At 48.1% G+C, this 14,136-nt stretch overlaps 1 protein-coding gene across 5 annotated transcripts in view; it reads right to left on the bottom strand.

The window, feature by feature from the left end:
• The window catches only part of CALCOCO2 (calcium binding and coiled-coil domain 2), a 28,461-nt gene extending 15,785 nt beyond the window's left edge, over positions 1-12,676 (bottom strand). The window contains exons 1-3 of one of the 5 annotated variants that reach the window (XR_007149444.1): positions 12,593-12,620; positions 11,354-11,446; positions 3,608-3,797 (exon numbers count right to left, since the gene is read on the bottom strand). Coding sequence is in view for 4 of the 5 variants with exons in the window: in XM_047845873.1 (XP_047701829.1) it covers positions 3,608-3,787 (180 nt within the window). In the remaining variant the exon portion in view is untranslated. Of the gene's footprint in view, positions 1-3,607; positions 3,798-11,353; positions 11,447-12,149; positions 12,263-12,592 lie in introns of those variants that run through there. The other 4 variants (XM_047845873.1, XM_047845876.1, XM_047845874.1 and 1 more) reach the window with 4 other exon arrangements.
• Positions 12,677-14,136: the final 1,460 nt, after the last annotated feature.

Raw genomic sequence — 14,136 nt, 5'->3', positions numbered from 1 at the left:
GTGACCAAAATATCTGGGAAGGCCTAAGAATTACTGCGGTCTTGGAACCAGGAGACAACTTCTGGCCGCCTGTGATTTCTGGCCTCGGGTCCCCCACCTGAGTCGCGCTGGTCCGGGCGCGCTTCTCGGACCTGGGCACAGGTAAATGCCCAGGTAAAGGACAGCCCGGAGCACAGGGCCACGCGCTGAAGGCAGGAAAGCTACCACCTGCTTGAGGCTCTATCGGTGTGGGCAGCTTTTGCTTTATTGAGAAGACGAAGCATAGCGGACGCTGAAAACCAGTTCGCGAGCGCCCGCGCCGTGCCAGGAAGGCCCGGGGTCAGGGCTGGGGAGGAGCTGAGGACTATGGTCGAGACTACGCCGCAAGAAGGCTCAGTCGGTGGAACATGCGACTCTTGACCCCGAGGTTGTGAGTCTGAGCCCATGCGGCGTGGGGTTTCCTTCAGAAAGACCTCGTTGCAAGAACAAACACCGGGAGGGCTTTCCGAGGGAGAGGTGAGAGATGACACTCTACAGGCAGCTCTTCGCTCTCTAATATACCTTCTGCTGTTCGTGTGAACTCAGCAGAATAGCGCAAAGGTTTAGGCGTCCAACACACTTGTTCCCCACTTACTCACTGGGAGACCTCAGGAAGGTCAGGGTCTTGAGTCTATTCATTTTATTCACCTGTGCACAAGAGGCAACACGCCCACCTGAGGGTGCAGCTGTGCTGTCAGGATCAAAGAGCACATGCACACGCATGCACACGCATGTGCCCCCATGCACGAGACCGCATCAGGGGCCCCTGGGGGGCTCAGCCGGTGTAGCGCCCAACTTCAGCTCAGGTCATGACCTCGCAGTCTGTGGCTTTGAGCCCCACGTTGGGCTCTGGGCTGACAACTCAGAGCCTGGAGCCTGCTTCGGATTCTGTGTCTCCCTCTCTCTCTCCCCTCCCCCCTCCCCCCGCTTGTGTGCTCCCTCCCTCTCAAAAATAAATAAACGTAAAAACAAAAAAACCTCATCAGAGACATAGCACACTCTATGTTCTCAAGAAATTTGTGTTCTCCTTATGAGCCTCACAGCTGTCTTTCCAGGGGCGCCTGGGTGGCTCAGTTGGTTAAGCATCTGACTTCAGCTCAGGCCATGATCTCATGGTCTGTGAGTTCGAGTCCCGCATCGGGTGAGCTCCACTTCTCTCTCTGCCCCTCATGGGATTCTCTCTCTCTTTCTCTCTCTCTGCCCTCGTTCACTTGCATTCCTGCTCTCTCTCAGTAATAATAAAAAAAAACCTTTCAGGCTCCCGGGTAGCTGTTCAAATCAACAGCTTTATGAACGATGAATATTAGAAGCCATTCTTTGATTAACCATGCTTTCTTCATGGAGTCATGGCAATACCTCTGAGATGCATGAAGCATTCCAAATATAGATGCATTAAAAATATGCCTTTAAACATTCGTTTTTAAAAAAGCATAAGATTTTCACTTGGCTTATGGTTAAGTCCTCACTGGAAGTTGCTAAGTGCTTGGGAAATATAATCAATCTAAGCAAAACAGAAGTATGACCCTGTTGCAAAAAAAGTTACAGATCGCATTTCAAAGGCTAATTTTTTTATTGCCGATGTCTGCATTGTCCAGTACGATAGCCACTAGCCACAGGAGGCCATTTAAATTTCAATTAATTAACTTTTTTTTTCAACTTTTTTTTTTTTTTTAATTTATTTTTGGGACAGAGAGAGACAGAGCATGAATGGGGGAGGGGCAGAGCGAGAGGGAGACACAGAATCGGAAACAGGCTCCAGGCTCCGAGCCATCAGCCCAGAGCCCGACGCGGGGCTCGAACTCCCGGACCGTGAGATCGTGACCTGAGCCGAAGTCGGACGCTCAACCGACTGCGCCACCCAGGCGCCCCTCAATTAATTAACTTTTAATGAATTCACTAGTCACATCTTAAGTGCTTGACAGCCACATGGGGCTAAAGGTCATTGTCCTAGACGGTGAACGTGTAGCTGAAGGTATAGCTCCCTTGTAGAAAGTTCTACTGGCCAGCTTTGCTACATACAGGGAAGAGAGAAACAACTACTAACTTCTTTTCAAAATGGGAAACACTGATGTGTCAGTTTTCTGAACATCCTGTATTTTTTTTTTGAAGTTTATTTATTTATTTTGAGAGAGAGAGAGAGAGAGAGCATAGGGGAAGGAGAAAGAGAGAGAAAGAGAGAGAGAGAGAGAGAGAGAGACTCCCAAGCAGGCCCTGCACTTTCAGTGTGGAGCCCGACTCGGGGCTCAAACTCACAAACCGTGAGCTCATGACCTGAGCTCAAGTCAAGAGCCGGACGCTCAACCAACTAAGCCACGCAGGCGCCTCCAGAACATCCTTGAGTCTAACAGCTCAATATCCTTCGGTCTCAGGAGGCACCATGATACTTGCCAGGGTCTCTCTGGTTGTCTACTATCCCTGCTTCTAAACACCAGCTTCCATGGCCCCATCAGTTAGCTTGGAATTCCAAACAATTAAGGAAAAGTGGCTCCACGCGGGATGCGAACAAGCGCCAGTTCCTTCCCTGTGTTGTCGAGAAGGATGTCTGATTTCAGGACGAACACTGGCAAACAGGCACATGACATACTGAGATGTCAAAACAAAGGTCACTGACGTTGGAGCTCAGCGGTGTAAATTACTTAAAATTTGACCTTTAGCTCCTGTCTCTGGATATAATAGGAAGATCTGTCATTATGATGTGTGTGTGTGTGTGTATGTGTGTGTGTGTGTGTGTGTGTATGTGATGTGAGAGACAGAGATACAGATGGGGGTGGGGAGAATGGGAGGCAGAGAGTGAGTGGACTATAATAAAAAAGTACCACTTCTGTACTTGAACCCGCAGGGTAATTAGACACTGGAAGAGGTCCCTGAGGGACCTCAGAAAAATTCCTCTCCCTGGAAATCTTTACAAAGAAGCAAGACGTATTTCTTCAGGAAGAAACTTCTCGGGTGCAGGATGTCAAACCGGGTAACTTCTCAACAACCTTTTCAGATCTGTAATACTCATATTAAAACACTCTACTAAGTTGGAAAGCAATATTTAAGGTCACGGAAATTACGTAAGGGGCCACTCATCCCAGTCAACTCACAGGTGGACATTTCAAAATAGAATTAATTTTAAAACATTTACATTTGGGGGCGCCTGGGTTGGTCAGTCGGTTAAGTGTCAGACTTCGGCTCGGGTCATGATCTCACGATCCATGACTTTGAGCCCCGCGTTGGGCTCTGAGCTGTCAGCACAGATCCTTTTCTGTCCCTCTCTCTCTCTGTCCCTCTCTCTCTCTCTCTCAAAAACAAATAAACATTTAAAAATAAATCAAGGGGCGCCTGGGTGGCTCAGTCGGTTAAGCGTTCGACTTCAGCTCAGGTCACAATCTCGCCGTCCGTGAGTTCGAGCCCCGCCTCGGGCTCTGGGCTGATGGCTCAGAGCCTGGAGCCTGCTTCCGATTCTGTGTCTCCCTCTCTCTCTCTGCCCCTCCCCCGTTCATGCTCTGTCTCTCTCTGTCTCAAAAATAAATAAAAACGTTAAAAAAAATTAAAAAAAATAAAAATAAATCAATAAAACATTTACATTTGGTTTTTGAGCACTTACTCTAAAGATGCCAATCCAATCCTTTCGACGGGGAATGAACTGTTGGGTGAGTGTATAATAGCATGTGACGTCCCCTCCAGGGACGTAGAACTTCTCCACGCTGTTAAAGATGACCTGAGAGAAATGACAATGATCCAGCAAGACAGCGGATGTGGGGGGATCTTCTACGGTTTCTTCCATGGTGGGCGTCCTGTTATGAGACAGGGGATAGAATACGGCTCAGAAACGGCTGTCTGAAATTTGTGAGAGATTTCTAGGAACATTCCATTCGAGGCAAGTCAGGAAAAGCAAAAGCCTGACAAGGGCTGAGATCATACAACTTGTTTTCTGTTTCACTTTGAGCCATTTTGCATTCAGAGCTTCCTATGCTAGAACTTCGTATGAATGTCTTTGATCTCCACCACCCTCACATACCTTTATTCCCTGCTCGTAGCTAGCTTGTTCTATTTTTTTTTTTAATTTTTACTTATTTTTGAGTGACAGAGAGCATGAGCGGTGGAGAGACAGAGGGAGGGAGCGAGACCCAGAATGTGAAACAGGCTGGAGGCGCTGAGCTGGGAGCACAGAGCCCGATGCGGGGCTTGAACCCCCAAACTACGAGATCATGACCTGAGCCGAAGTCAGATGCTCAGCCGACTGAGCCACCCAGGTGCCCCTAGCTTGTTCTACTTCTAAATGCCTTAAATAAGTAAGGCAGCCTAGAGGAAAATAACCTGAGCTGGGAACTATAAGACCTAGAGTTTAGATTTTTCATCGCAGCAAGTCCCGTGACTTCCAGAATGTCGGTTTCTCAAGCTGTCAGCTTCTCCATTCAGTTGCATTTATCCTATAATTAGTGAGTCTTTGCATGTATTCACTCTGCTAGGAGCTGGGCAGAGGTGCAGGAAGAAAGATAGGGTTGAGAGCAGGGGGTTATTTGACATGCAAGGGGACAAGCATGGGTTCTGAAATGAAGTTCAAATTCCAGCCTCGCCACCTATTAAATGCGTGAGCTTGAGCAATTCACTTCATCAGCTGGGCCCTAGGCCTGTTTCCTCACCTGTAAAACGGAGCTAATAACATCTACCTCACTGCCAAAGGGACAGAATCCGTGCAAAATGCTCTTGGGTTCAAATGAGGGAGATAAATAAACTTAACATTTTTGTTTAATGTTTATTTATTTTTGAGAGGGGGGGAGAGAGAATGAGTGGGGGGGGGGGGGGTTGTCAGAATCAGAAGCAGGCTCCAGGCTCTGAGCTGTCAGCACAGAGCCCGACGCAAGGCTCAAACTTGTGAATGAGATCATGACCTGAGCTGAAGTCGGACACTTAACCAACTGAGCCACCCAGATTCCCCAGGAGATAAATAAACTTAAAAAAAAAAAAAAGAAAAAAAAAAAAGGGACGGGGTGCCTGGGTGGCTCAGTTGGTGAAACATCTGACTCTCGATCACGATCGGCTCAGGTCACGATCTCATGGTTCGTGAGATCAAGCCCCGCATCAGGCTCTGTGCTGACAGTGTGGGGCCTGCTTGGGATTCTCTTCCTCCTACGCGTGCACACTCTCTATCTCAAAATAAATAAACTCAAAGCAAAACAAAACCAAACCCCACCCAAGTTATCTTAAAACAACAACAACAGGGGCGCCTGGGTGGCTTGTCGGTTAAGCGTCCGACTTCGGCTCGGGTCATGATCTCACAGTCGGTGGGTTCGAGCCCCGCGTCGGGCTCTGTGCTGACAGCTCGGAGCCCGGAGCCTGCTTCCGATTCTGTGTCTCCCTCTCTCTCTGGCCCTCCCCTGCCCATGTTCTGTCTCTCTCTGTCGCAAAAATAAATAAAAACATTAAAACAACAACAACAAAAAACAAGAGGGAGAGATGCCAATGGTTAGAGAGGAGAAGAAAGGCTTTGAGGAGTGAGCAGAGTCCTGGATGATCCCTCAAGGAAGATGAACGTTTTGACAAGCGGGTTTGGGGGCGAGAAAACTCCAGGTAAGTGAAATGGCACGCATAAAAGCAACGAAACAGAGGAAGGCTGCCCCCGTTTGGAGGACGGCAAGCGAGTTGGATCCCTATCTATAAAACGGGGGATAAAACCTGTAGATCACCTTCGCAGGTCACGGTACAGATAAAGATGTACTCAAGGATTGGAAAGTATTTGGGAAGTAAAACAGTATATAAAAGAAACAGAGTCTTTTGAATTGTTGAGACCGGCTATTTCCTGCCTCTCAAAAAGTCGCCTGCTCTTTCTTCTAAATGCCACCCTGGTCTAACATTTAGTGAGTCTACCCATGGTCCTCAACCCAGGGTTTCACTGGGCAATGGAAACATATTCAGCTGTACACAGCACATGAAGGAGAGCTGAGTCCACGGGAATGCAATACCTTACAAATTTGGCTGCTGGAACATGCTGGAAGATTGTATACACTCAACTTCTTTTTATTTATTTTAGTGTTTGTTCTTGAGAGAGAAAGAGAGAGAGCGCGCACGTGCAGGGGAGGGGCAGAGAGAGAGAGACAGAGACAGAGACAGAGACACAGAAACCAAAGCAGGCTCCAGGCTCTGAGAGGTCAGCACAGAGCCTGACGCGGGGCTTGAACTCACAGACCATGAGATCACGACCTGAGCCGAAGTCGGACGCTTAACTGACTGAGCCACCCAGGCGCCCCATATACGCACAATTTGTAAAAATAAGTAAAATAACCAAAAAACATAGCTCTTCTAGCCCTGCCTGACCCTATTTATTTCCTGGTTTTATTCTGGCCTCTAAGCAACGAGGCCCCTTCTTTCAACTCCTCCAGTAGGCAATTTTTCACAGAGAAGGCGAGAGGACTTCGATGGCACTGAACTGCCTAGTCTTGGGATTGAGCTAAGGAACTGAGACATGTATTGGCTTTCTGGTTTGTGACACAGTTTAGCCACATCCGCAACCTCAAACCTCAGATCAGTTTTTCTGAGGAAGGGGGAGGTCACGTCCCCGTCTAGGTCAGAACCGGTTCCTTTACGATAAGCGGCTGCCTGTGTGATCTCTTGGGTGCTACGGGAGGGTGGCCACGGAGGGCTTCTCTGCTTGTGGACCTCTCTCTTTCCTAGGGGTCTCGAGTCATACTGAGGTCAGCATATTCCCTCTGTCCTCGGCCTGGAACGTTTATCTGAGCTTGTAAAACGACCTAATCTGTGATCTGTGGATCATAAAGAACACGCGGGTAAGGGTGGCTTCAGGGCCTGTCTCTCAATTAACCTGAGCACCCAACTCCCTCTTCTTTTACTTCCTAACACTATCACCCCAATGTACATCACATAATGCCTAGCCCATAGCAATTGCTGATTAAGTATTCACTGAATAAATGAAATGCATGAGATTCACCAAAAAATGAAAGGAAGGCGCTTTGTAGGCAAACGATGGTGTGAATGACGGTGCGGCTCATTTTTTTGAGGCCCTGCTCTTAATTTTGTTGGAGACCCTTAGAGAGGCTGCTGTTTCTCAGCTTTCCCTTTTCTGAAACAGGGTGAAGAGATGATTATCTCCAAGTGCTATGTCAATTCTCGGTATGGCTGGTTCAGCTGGCCTAGCTGGTTCAAGAGCCAAAAAAACAAAAGGCACAGATTTGATTTCCTTCAGGACCCATAAAATTCACACTCCATTACCCACCTTCTACACGCTCAAACTCTGGCAAGCTGTTTTGCAAATGGATGTTACTCTGAAAGGCAAGACCAGCCAAGGGTAAGAGGGCTTCCTGCGATCTCTTTCTTTACTCGAGAAAACAATCAATCAATGAGCTCGTGAACAGAACACTGAAGAAAGGACAGCGCACGCACGCACACACACACACACACACACACACACACACGAGCTCATGTTCTGAGGCTTGAGCGTACAGCCCGTGGAAACTCTCTCTTAACATTCATCTGAACATCTAATCATCTGCCTGGAAAAGGCCAACAGTCTTGGTTCCTTGCTTATCAAAAATGTAAGACCCCGTGAAGTTTCCCATTTCAGAGATCTCATCACCTTCCCAAGATGACTCAGAGGGCACCTATGGCTCTCTAGGCATCTGGAACTCAGTTGTTCTCGAAATAGAAAACTCTCCTCCACCGAGACTGAGAAAGGGGTTGAGGAGGCAGGCAGACTGGAGAACAGCAATGGCTCTGTTGAGGCCAAAGCTGAGGACAGAAAAGGCCATGGGTAAATCTAGAGCATAACCATGCCAATCTGAACTGGGTCAGTAAAGAGGTCGCTCATTGAATTTTTCCTGGAAGGAAGGTATCTACCACTAATTTTTAAGGTCAGTGATTCTTTTTTTTTTTTTTAAGTTTATTTTGAGAGAGACAGAGACAGTGCGAGCAGGGGAGGAGCAGAGAGAGGGAAAGAGAGAATCTCAAGCAGGCTCTGCAGTGTCAGCACAGAGCCTGATGCCGGGGTCGAACCCACGAACCATGAGATCATGACCTGAGAGCTGGATGCTCAACCAACTGAGCCACCCAGGGGCCCCAAAGTCAGTGATCCTTGAACCCTTCCTCCAGCCCCCCCCCCCCCCCCCCCCCCAGTGATTAAGTTCCCTGGGAGAAATGGGCTCTGATAATGGCTGGGGAAATTACCTTTCTGACAAAGTAGTCCAGAAATGACTGTTTATAGAAGGGGCAGAGAGGATATGGAAGGAAAAGTGGAAGGATTTAAGCATCAACTTCCCCTTCTTTTTTTTTTTTTATTAAAAAAATTTTTTTTAAGTTTATTTATTTATTTATTTATTTTTCAATGTTTATTTATTTTTGGGACAGAGAGAGACAGAGCATGAACGGGGGAGGGGCAGAGAGAGAGGGAGACACAGAATCAGAAACAGGCTCCAGGCTCTGAGCCATCAGCCCAGAGCCCGACGTGGGGCTCGAACTCCCGGACCGCGAGATCGTGACCTGGCTGAAGTCGGACGCTTAACCGACTGCGCCACCCAGGTGCCCCAAGTTTATTTATTTTGAGAGAGAGAGAGAGAGAGAGAGACAGGGTGTCAGTGGAGGAGGGGCAGAGAGAGAGGGAGACACAGAATCGGAAGCAGGCTCCGGGCTCTGAGCTGTCAGCACAGAACCCAACACGGGGCTCAAACTCATGAACTGTGAGATCATGACCTGAGCCGAAGTCGGACGCTCAACCGACTGAGCCACCCAGGCGCCCCCGACTTCCCCTTCCTTAACCACTCTTCCCCCATAGAACCACCATCATGTCTAATGATGTCCACCATCATTTCTAATTCTGATCATATCCAGGGAGGGAAGGAGAAAAAACAAAAAAAAAACCATAAAAGTTAAACGTAGAAGCCTGGGGGGCGCCTGGGTGACTCAGATGGTTAAACATCCAACTCTGGATTTCAGCTCAGGTTGTGATCTTGTGGTTTTTGAGTTTGAGCCCCACCCCCATCAGGCTCTGGGGTGACAGCGAGAAACCTACTTGGGATTCTCTGTCTCTCCCTCTCTGTCTGCCCTTCCCCAGCTCGTTCTCTGTCAACGTAAACAAATAAACAAACAAAAATGTAGAAGCCTGGAGAGCTACTGAGTCATGAAAACGCAGTGGGATGAAATTAGGTCCCCTAGAAATCACGGGCTGGTGTTCCACTTAACTCCTTCTTCCTACCCTCACACCAAAGACTAGCCACATAAGGAGTGACCAAGGCCAAGAAGGGATGTCTACAAGCAAACGGTCGAGTATGGGAAGATAACGCAGAGATTCAACAAACCGTCAGAGGCACTTTACTTGGACTGTGATTTTTCAGCTCAGTTTCCGAAAGGATTAGGGTTCTCAGAGGATGTATGCAATAACAGGCAATGTATTTTCAAATGAGTCCCCTGAACTGGCTTCTGGCTTCTAAGAAAACCTGACACATTTTCATCTAATGAGCTTTTCAAGCCTAATCTACTACTCCCAGGACCGTTCCATGAGGGCATAGATTCTGTTGTGCTCTCCTGAAAAGGAACAGCTAATTCTACTTCGGCTCTCTCTGAGTGAATTCATAAAGGACACGGACATGCTTTTTAGCAGAAAAATCTAAAAATACTGCAAAGCTTCCTGGTTCAGATTCTAACAATGCAAATACTCAACCAAACCAACTCACCAGTTTTTCTAAAGATTCTCCCCGTGTATGCCTAACCAGGAAGAAGAAATAATCTTAAAAATAAAAATAACTAAAAAAAATAATAACCGAAGTTCTGTCATAGAGTATGCCCAACATTTTTGCATCAGCCTTTCATACCAGTGGGCACATGTTTAGAGAAATAAAGACTATCAGTAGTGTCTCTGGATTAGTGCCCAGAAGGAAACCAAATGTTTCCACAGCGAAGAGAGAAATGCAAACCAATTCTTCATTTGGGAACAGTAAAAACAAAGATAAGCAAAAAAACCAAACCACATTTACTCTAATTCCTTCATTCTGCTTATGCAACTTTCTAAACTAGTGGCAATTAGCAAAATGCATGAACGGATTTGAATCCCACTCCTCCCAGGCCCAAGAAGAGAGACGTACTCAAAACTACCCTTAGAGAACATGGACAGCGGCCACTCTGGGTGTAAGGATGGCCATGAGCAAAAGCAAAGACACACAGTCACTGGTCTTCAAACTATTGAGCCACTTGTTGGAATCCAAAATTTCCAAGTTCAGGGGCACCTGGGTGGCTCCACTGGTTAAGCATCTGACTCTTGACTTCGGCTCAGGTCATGATCTCATGGGGTTCCTGAGTTTGAGCCCCATGTCAGGCTCTATGCTGACAGCACGGAGCCTGCTTCAGATCTGTCTGTCTGTCTCTGCCCCCTGCCCGCTTGCATTCTCTCTCTCTCAAAATAAACGAACTTAAAAAAAAAAAAAAGACTATTAAAAAAACAAAACAAAATTTCCAAGATCATTCTAGTTCTTTTTTTTTTTTTTTTTAAGTTCGTTTATTTTGAGAAAGAGAGAGAGGGAAAAAGAGAGGACACACACATGTGTGCACCAGCAGGGGAGGGGCGGAAAGGAGAGACAGAATCCCAAGCAGGCTCCCGGCCAGCAGCACGGATCCCTATTCCGGGCTCGCGCTCATGAACCCTGAGATGAAGACCTGAGCCGAGATCAAGAGGCGGGCGCTTAACCGACTGAGCCACCCAGGCGCCCCCCATTCTAGTTCTTTACCTAAAATCTTTCAGAGTACCTTAGAAAACTTGTGGACCTCCAGGAGGCTTTTAATATTCCTCATTAACAACGGTTGGGATTGGCTGCCCAGCTTGTGCTAAGCAGGCCCTCTGCCACACCCCACACCAGCAGAGGCAACGTTACCAGGGAAGAAAAATCGTTCTGGGACAGGAGATGCAGGCAACCAGAAGAAACGGTTTGAGAGGCTCAAAGCCGTGTCCTCCACCTCTAACTTAACGAGATGATACACTTTTTCCTTGAAAGGGGTGACCGTGCTGACCCCTGAAATGACATGGGTGGGGACAGCGTTTCAAGTGTAGTGGGAAGGGAGCGAGGCTAGGAGCCAAGGGGCCTGGGTTCCTGTCCTAGCTCTGCGATCTTTAAATTTTTTTTTTCAACGTTTATTTGTTTTTGGGATAGAGAGAGACAGAGCATGAACGGGGGAGGGGCAGAGAGAGAGGGAGACACAGAATCGGAAACAGGCTCCAGGCTCTGAGCCATCAGCCCAGAGCCTGACGCGGGGCTCGAACTCACGGACCGCGAGATCGTGACCTGGCTGAAGTCGGACGCTTAACCGACTGCGCCACCCAGGCGCCCCTGCTCTGCGATCTTAACCAACTCACACTCCCTCCTTTTAGGCCTCAGGATCCTCATCAGTAAAACGCATGGATCAGGCTAGAAAACCTCTAAGAAACTTCCCAGCGATCATGGTGATCCTAAGTGAAAGAAAAAGAAAGCGAAAGAGGTCATCTACCCGGCCTCTCTTGTCATCCAAGGAAAGAAGGAACCATGGTATGATATCGACAAGCACAAAGTTTTTAAAGAGCCCTGGATGTACCACCTGACTTGAAACATAATACAGCTCGTCGACACTAAGTAACTCTCACTGTCTCTCTCGGGGTCCTTTCCACTCCACAGCTGTCATACCTGCTCAAGGGTCGAGTTTCAGGTTAGAGGCCCTTTGAAAATACCCGTGAAAGTGAGTCACCTGGATAGTTCCTAGTCAGGTACTCTCCGTAATCTACAAAGACCGACTGCATTAAAAGTCTTTTGCTTGAAACGGTTTTTGCCAACAGGGGAAGTTAAGTTATAATACATAGCATCTGTGTTATTCTACTCAGCTCCAGCAAAGGCCACTTGTTGGCTTGCATCAGGAACAAAGAATCCAAGTGATCCGGAAAAGTTAACACGCCTGGGAGGGGTTGAAATCCTAACGGGGAACATTAGCACCTACACTGAATTGGGGTGATGGTAGCGGTGAGGAGGGGCTACAGGAGATCAACCGTAAAAAAGCAGGTCACTACGCTCTTTCTTCTCGGCTGCCTAGAATATCTCCAATTACAGAAGGCCTCATCTGAAGGAAAGGGGCTTTGGGGATCACGGACAGGGAAACTGAGACCCAAAGAGAAAGTAACTTGCCTAGGGTGACCGGGCAGAGCGCCGCCGCCTCGAAGCAAACAGCGATGCTGATGTCGTCAAGGATAGGGATTAAGGAACTGCCAAGACCTCAGCCCACTGGGGGGTGGGGGGTGGGGTAGATGACGCTGTGACGTCAAGACCCTGACTCGCCGTCAGAGGGGTCCCTTCTGCTCAAGGAGCCTGCCACCCGGCCACAAGCACTGAAGCTCGGCCCTCCTCGGGAGAAAACTGCCCTCAACCCTCCAAGGCCACGGGAGGGGCTCCAGGGGCTCCATGACGCCACTCACACTTACTGTCACCCTAGAAAGATGGAAGCTGGTGAAAACCGAAACTAGCCACATCTCTGCCTGCCCAAGGTGCCTCCTCAGGAGTGGAAGTCTGAATTTGGGGAACCCGAAGGCCCAACTGCCCCTAATTGCCCTCCTTTCACTCCAGGGACTCACCGGGGGTAGCAGCCGGCGTCGGCACAACAGCAACAGGGCAGGGCAAGGGACAGGGGCGGGGCTAAAAACTCCTGGGACGGCAGATCCCGTCTGATCCCGCCCACCACGTCACAACGGCTACCAAGCTCCGCCCTCGCCGCGATGTTTGCTGGGACTTGTAGTGCTCGGGTGACTGAGCCCCAGGGGCGCTCTGCGGCTCTTTGTGCTTTTCGCCCACCCCAAACAGCATTCTCACCCCAAGGAGCCTATTTTTCCCTTAGAATGAGCTGTTTACTTACCTTTAAAAAAAAAGCCCAAAACTTTACTTCTTCCAGTCCTGAACGAGAAAGGGCCATCGAGAAGTCATCTTCATTTTTCTCCTGCCCCCACATCCCACTTCCCTAAGAGTCTTACAGATGAGACCCCCTTTGGCATTTAATCATGCCTCCCGCCTGCCCCTAAATAAAGGAGATCCAGCAATCTCCCTATGTGCCCCACTTCCTGTGTCTCATCATTCCCTTTCTATAATGAAATTATTTTTTAGTGTTAACTCTGTCAGGATAGTTCTTACTAAGCATAAACTCAGAATCCTGCAAAGTCAACTTGGAAATTCTCACCCTTGATAGCTGATCGACGGCCTGCCTTCAGCAAGAATTCTGCTAAGGCACTTCAACAGGAATCGCCTCCTACCCTTGATGTCTCCCTTTAGTAATTTTTCATGCACTTGTCCTTATCGTATGTGGAATTGAGCACCATATGTCTCCTCTATTGTAACGGTCCCTGTGGCAATAGTCCTGGATAATGTCTCTCTTACGGGTTTAACAAATGTCAGAATAATTATTTCTTTAACGCTGCACATACTTTTCTATGGACAGGTAAATTGAGAAGTGCCTCTTCTATAAGGAGTAGCATCCATCTAAATCTGGACAGAAACTTTTCTGTGCAGTCTAACGCGGGGGGATTTATGCCCCTGAAGCCACTTTACATTTCAGGTAGGGGCATGAACATTCCTTATTCTGTCTTCTCTCAAGACTGGTGGCATTCAACCGAGATGAATGCATGGTGGGGAATAATGAGTAAATCAGGGACTGGGGCTTCTTTTGAAAGTTCAAATCACCTTCTGAGTGACCAAAATTATGCTTTTCCATTTTTTTTTTTAACGTTTATTTATTTTTGAGACAGAGAGAGACAGAGCATGAACAGGGGAGGGTCAGCGAGAGGGAGACACAGAATCTGAAACAGGCTCCGGGCTCTGAGCTGTCAGCACAGGGGCCCGATGCAGGGCTCGAACTCACGGAGCGCGAGATCGTGACCTGAGCCGAAGTCGGCGCTCAACCGACTGAGCCACCCAGGCGCCCCTGCCTTTCCATTTTAAACTCTGCCTACAGGGATAAGTGCCCTCAGTATCCTGGATACATCTCCCTTAATCTTACTTAGTGGCTTTCTAAAAAGCCCTTGGAACTGAAATCTCCTACCCCTGCATACCTTAATGTCTATATTAACACAACTATTTCGTGACACTCTTGTGGGGAGGTTAAAAATGCAAATGAATCCATTGTGCATTT

The sequence above is a fragment of the Prionailurus viverrinus genome, unplaced genomic scaffold, assembly GCF_022837055.1.
Source record: "Prionailurus viverrinus isolate Anna unplaced genomic scaffold, UM_Priviv_1.0 scaffold_35, whole genome shotgun sequence".
Classification (NCBI taxonomy): Eukaryota; Metazoa; Chordata; class Mammalia; order Carnivora; family Felidae; genus Prionailurus; species Prionailurus viverrinus.
Note: the sequence above shows the minus strand (reverse complement) of the source record. Positions and strands in the feature narration are given on the sequence as shown.